At 41.8% G+C, this 6000-nt stretch overlaps 1 protein-coding gene across 10 annotated transcripts in view; it reads right to left on the bottom strand.

Moving 5' to 3' along the window:
• The window catches only part of Plb1 (phospholipase B1), a 140618-nt gene that overhangs the window by 62953 nt on the left and 71665 nt on the right, over window positions 1-6000 (bottom strand). For 9 of the 10 annotated variants that reach the window (XM_013522646.1, XM_005400530.2, XM_013522647.1 and 6 more), the window contains one exon: window positions 4673-4716. In XM_013522646.1, the coding sequence (XP_013378100.1) occupies window positions 4673-4716 (44 nt within the window). Of the gene's footprint in view, window positions 1-4672; window positions 4717-4889; window positions 4972-6000 lie in introns of those variants that run through there. The other variant, XM_013522652.1, reaches the window with a different exon arrangement.

Here is a 6000-nt window from a genome sequence, read left to right as displayed (position 1 = left end):
TCAAGATAAAACTGATCAGAAGAAACAAAGACGGTCACTACTTGCATGTAAATCAGCAATTCAGAAGGAAGTTATAACACCAAATTTTATAAAAGAAAACTACTGGACATAAACAGACAAACATCATCAATGCAAATACAATGCACATTTTTGGTTTTTTTGGTTTTTTTTTTTTTTTGCGGTACCAGGGATCGAACTCATGACCTTGTACCTGCCAGGCAGGTGCTTATGCCACTGAGCTATATCCCCAGTCCCAATACAGCTTTCTTATTAGATGTATGATTGACTATATTTTCTCTCACTCATTGGGCTGCCATTACTTTCCTGGTGATATCTTTTAAAGCACCACATATATTCTTTCCTCTTTTGTGGTTTTGGTAGCATATCTCAGAAGACTTTGTGTAACCAAGGTCATGAAGATTTGCTCCTGTGTTTTCTTCTAAGAGTTAGTATTAGCTCTTACACTTAGGTCTCTAATCCATTTTCTTTTTTTTTTTTCTAATCCATTTTCAATTAATTTTTGCCTGTGGGGTGAGGCAGGAATACAACTTTATGTTTTTGCATGTGACTGTCTAGTTGTCCCAGCACCATTTATTTATTCAAAAGGTGACTATTTCCTCCATTGGATGGTTTGGGCCTTCTTGTTGAAAGTGAGTCAACCATAACTATAAAGGGTCATGTCTGACTCTCAGTTCTATTTGATTGACCTATATGTCTATCCTTATGCCAGGAATACATTATCTTGATTAATGTAGCCTTACAGTAAGTTTTAAAATTGGGAAGCATGAGTACAGATCTTCTGAATTTGTTTTTCTTAAGATTGCTTTGGCTATTCTGCATCTCTAGAACTTTCTCCTAAGTTTTAGGATTAGTTTATCAATTTCTTCTGAGAAACTAGATATAATGAAGGTGTATACTAATTTGGGAAATACCATAATCTTATAAAAGTTAAATCTTCATGGGAAGTCTTTCTATTTCTGGGTCTTTTTTTCTTTTTTCTTTTAGTTTTTTGAGACAGGGCCTTGCTACGTAGCCCAGGCTTGAACTCACGGCGACCCTCCTGCCTTAGTCTCCCAAGTGCTGGGATTACAGGCATAGGCCACCATGTCCAGCATAGGTCTTTAATTTCTATCAGCAATATTTTGGGAACTTAAGAATTTAAGTGATGTATTTCTTTTGTTAAATTTATTCCTAAGCATTTTTATTATTTTGATGCTATTATAAATAGAATTGTTTTCTTAAGTTCATTTTCAGGTCATTAATTGTTAATACAACTGATTTTTGTATATTGATTATGAATCCTGTAAGTTTCTTGAATGCACTTATTAGGTCTAATAATTGTTAGATTCCTTAAGAATATATATATATATATATATATTTTAATGATGTCATCTTCAGGTAGAGGTAGCTTTATTCCTTTATTGCCTTTTCTTTCAATTTTCTTGCCTAACTGCCATTACTAGACCCTCCAGAATCCTGCTGAATAGCTGTGAGAAGAGCAGACATCTTTGTCTTTTTCCCAGGCTCAGAGGAAGGGGCAGCCAGCCACCTTCCACAGGAAATCTGTTAGCTGCGGGCTTTTAGCTAATGCCTTTTACCAGATTGAGGACTTTTTTTTTTCTATTCCTACTTTGTTGCATGCTTTCATCCTGAAGCAGTATTACATTTTATTAACTGACTTTTCTGGTCCATTGAAATGATCGTGTGGTTTTTGTCCTTTATTCTATGAATATAGTGTATAACATTAGTTCACTTTCATATTTTGAAACTGTGTATTCCTGGCCTAAGTTCCACTTAGGACTTGTCATGGGATACAATATTTTTATATATCGCTGGATTTAGTTTGATAGTATTTTTTGAGGATTTCTGTGTCTATATCCATAAGAGATTAATCTGTAGGGGATTTTTCGGTATCAGAGTACAACTCACTAGAATAAGTTGGAAAATATTCCCTCCTATATTGGGAAAGAATTTGTCCAGAACTGGTAACTGTTACTAATGTTTGGTAGAGTTCACCAGTGAAACTAGAAAACTTTGGCTGGGGGCGGCTGGAAAGTTCTAAAATTACTAATTTAATCTCTTTGTCATTGTATATACCTATTCTAAATCCCCTCCCCATGTTATGGGGGATTGAACCCAGGGCAGCATTGAGCTACCTCTCCAGCCCTTTTTATTCTTAAATTTTGACACAGGATCTTGCTAAGTTTCACACTAGACTTGAATTTGGGATCCTCCTGCCTCAACCTCCCAAGTAGCTGGGATTGCAGGAATGTGCCATCATTCCCAGCTATTTCTTACTGATTTCATTTCAGTAGTTCACACTTTTTTAGGATCCATTTGCCCATCTCATCTAAGTTATTTCATTTATTGGCCTTTCCTACACTGGATGTACATCTGACTTTTCATTTCTCCATCTCTGCAACTTGGTTAAGAACTCCTCAGAGCAGGATCTGTATAAACTCAAGGGCCTCACACACTCTCAATAAATATTTATAAGCTGAATTAGGAATAATTAGAATACTAGGTATTAAGTGAAGTTTAGACAGGATAGAAAAACTGCTCAATATCATATAGTCACTGAGAATGGAACCCTCGGTTAGAACTCTGATGTCCTGGCTCCAACACAGGGCACTTTCTTGCATCCCATAATCTACGAGGGTGGGCAAGGGACTGGCATGAAGTCAGCAGCCAGGACTTTAAGACCTCACCCCATCAAGCTGGGTGCTTTATAGAGCCAAGAACTACTGTAGGGTCTGCTTGATACAGGTGGGCTGGACTTATTTCTGTGTCTTTGAGGACACTGCACGAATGGATTAAAACTGTCTGATATTTATTCAAAAGATAAAAGAACTACGGAGTCAGAGCTAACTGAAAATGGAACGGTAGATTCCCCATTACTGCAGGGATTGAGCACAGGCTATCCAGCTGTTTGGCAGGAAAGTCACAGAAATGAATTCTACACTGGATCAGGCAATAACTTGCAGATACATTCAGTGATTTCTGCCAAGAACATTCCATCCCCTTCCCTTACCTGATGGCATCCAGTTCTTGAAGCTCCTTTTCAGAAGACAGTGTTCACAGTCCTCTTATTTATTTTCCCTAAGCTTTATACGTGGCTATAATTATCTCTTCTTGTGTCTATGTTTAGTGAGCCATGCCCCAAAGAGATTTAAGTGATGCCATCAGAGCACTGTTTTATTTTCCAAGCAGCCAGCCCTGGATTAAATTGAACAGGTTGTGGGGCAAAGATTTTATTCTGGCCTTTACATCTTCATAAATTTCAAACACATTTTCATGTAGTTATCTTCCCCTGGGTTATTTGGCCCATAGAATCAAATGAGTCTAGCAAAGAGTCTGAATAGCACCATTCTCTAGGGCTAAGTGTGTCAGGGGACTCCACCGGAGGGGTGGCACTGTCTTAACGGTTTATAAATCACTATGGTGGGAGATCTTGAGCCAGATGATTTCCAAATATCTTGTCTACAGTAATGGCCTGGGCATGAGAAAGCCCACATGCTAGGCCATCTCTAAGCCAAATTCGTCACACACATAAAAGCATCCCAAGCTATTTCTCAGCAATAGAGGAGCTTATTTATAGCTCTTGTGTGTAGAACTAGAAATAAAAAGGACAGGGAGTACTTGTGGCATAGAACTGTACCGGTTTAAGTACCACACAATTTGCAGATAACCAAAACAGATAGCAAATGTGAAGATGAATCAGCTCTGCTCGTGTGGAGATTAAGCTTCCCTATCATCTAAGTCTTTGTGACTTAAAATTCAAATAATTTCTTAGCACCTAAAGATATATGGCAAAAGGAAAGGTAGATACCAGAAAAGTTAATGAGAATGAGACCAGTTAAATGCCTCTCAGGCAAAATTATTGGTCAGAAGATTTTAAGGGGGAAAGAATTCAATGTTAGCCTCTAGTGCAGTTGTGTGTTAAGAAGAAGCACTGTGATGCACGTGTACTGAAGGGGATAAAAAGGTGAAGCCAAGGGGACCGCAGGCACACCTGAAATCCCACCTGAGAGGCCTCACGAGGAAGGCCAGCCTGAGCAATGTAGCAAGGCCCTGTCTCAATAAAATAAAATACAAAGAGTGAGAGATGCAGCTCAGTGTGCTTAGGGTTTTTCCCCAGTAATGGGGGGGGGGGGAAGTTTAATAAGACCAGACCCTCCAGAGAATATAGACAGGTTTTTCAAGATCCCAAGAGGCTGTCGCTGGTGTGATTAAGGAAAATGACGTGGAGCCCCAGCCACGGCTACGTTCGAAAAACCTGCACAAGGTAACTTCACGTCTTGCAACTGTGACGCCGAAGCAGCTCATTGCTTCTGCGTACAGCCCCTCCGCTGTGTGTGCGCTGCGCAGAATGACAGGCAGAAACCCTTTTGGGAGGCGTGGGGGGGTGGTGTCATGAATCGTCTTTTTAGTGACTTGCACTAAGATTTTGTCTGCGCTCTTTCCCTCTTTCTTCCTTCGTTGGACAAGGGCAATTTCTCTTAAAAACAACAATACACCCCCCGCCCCTTAACCACCCCACCCCCACCCCCACCACTCCAAATCTAAGGCTTTAATTCGGCTCAGAGAGCAGAGCCCGGGAGGCAGCCTCGGGGAAGCAGCGCCTCCTACTGCACGCAGCTGTCCCCTGCAGCCAGCCCCTGCGCATACTCACTGGCCAGAGTGGTCACGGAGCTGATGTTGTGATCGCCGCCGGCGCTGTTTGCGGAAAGCAAGAAAGAAAACGAAGGTTTAGAACGTCGGCGGTGGCTAGGCACCTCGGACATGGAGACAAATCTTTCTACCGACAGCCCGGGGCTTGCCCTTTTCTGATCATTTCGGCATAAAAACTGAAAAGCACACCAAAATACGACCGCCCCTTTCCTCTCTACCTGCGCGCGGGAACCTCCTAACAACAAAAACAACAAAACGGGGTTAAACTGTCATGGCTGCTTTCCTTTCCGTTTCGGTTTTCTTTTCCTTTAAGCTGTGACGTTGGGGCAGGGGGAACCCAGTCCCTTGCACTCTGCCTTCCAAAATCAGAGTGGCCCTTTGGGCAGCCCCCACCTCAATTAAGCACCACAGCTGTACATTATTACTAGTAGTGGAAAAAGCTTTAAAAAAAATTTTATTTATTTATTTTTTGGCCTGCTCTTTCTCTTTTTGTTTGGTTAGGAAAAGCGATTTTTAACAAGGCATCTTCTAGAGGGTTAGCTGTTCCCCAGCCAATGCTAAAATTCCAGAGAAATCAAAGGGAGATGGGTTTCTAGTAATGAAAATACTCAGCAGTCCAAGGCTGACTGGCGTCTGCTTTTCTACGTCTCTTTGCTCTATGCCAGGTTGACTAGGAACGCCTAAAACAGGGATGGCGAACCTGTTAGAGCTTTCAATGATAACAAACAGCCAGCTGTGGCACGCGTGCCATAGGTCTGCCACCATTGATATAACAGTGTCCCAAAATGTTTAGGGTTTAACTCTGTGCAGGGACCTGCAAGTAGATGCCAGGAGTCTACTCTCACTCAGGCTAAAGTTCCCTGAGATGGACATGCCCCACACCAGGTCAGGAAAGGCCAAAGGTGCCAAGTCAGCCTTTCAACACACTCCTGAGTCCTGACCTCCACAGCTGGTAGCAGCTGTTGGATCATAAACAGAACAGGAACTGTCCTGCATGAAGCAATACATGATAGGGCCAAGAACCATCTGCTCCGCTTCTTGTCCTTTGAATATCCAGCTGTGTGACCTTGGACAGGTTATTTGCCCTCTCAAGTCTTATTTCTTCCTTTATGAAATGAATGCCATTTAATCATGATGCCAGCTACCATTTAGATCTGCTTTGTGTCAGGCACTGGGGTAGGCACTTAAACTCTCTCTCATCCCCATCAGTTCTCAGGTAGTATTATTTTCTCTGTGTCCAAGGGGAGGAGGCAAGAGAACTAACTTGCCCAGGGTCACACATAACTGGGCAGCTGGGATTCAGATACAACTCTGGTTCCAAAGGCCAAG

The sequence above is a fragment of the Chinchilla lanigera genome, unplaced genomic scaffold, assembly GCF_000276665.1.
Source record: "Chinchilla lanigera isolate Chin_1 unplaced genomic scaffold, ChiLan1.0 scaffold00068, whole genome shotgun sequence".
Taxonomy (NCBI): domain Eukaryota; kingdom Metazoa; phylum Chordata; class Mammalia; order Rodentia; family Chinchillidae; genus Chinchilla; species Chinchilla lanigera.
The sequence above is the reverse complement of the archived record's forward strand: the minus strand, read 5'-3'. Positions and strand labels throughout refer to the sequence as shown.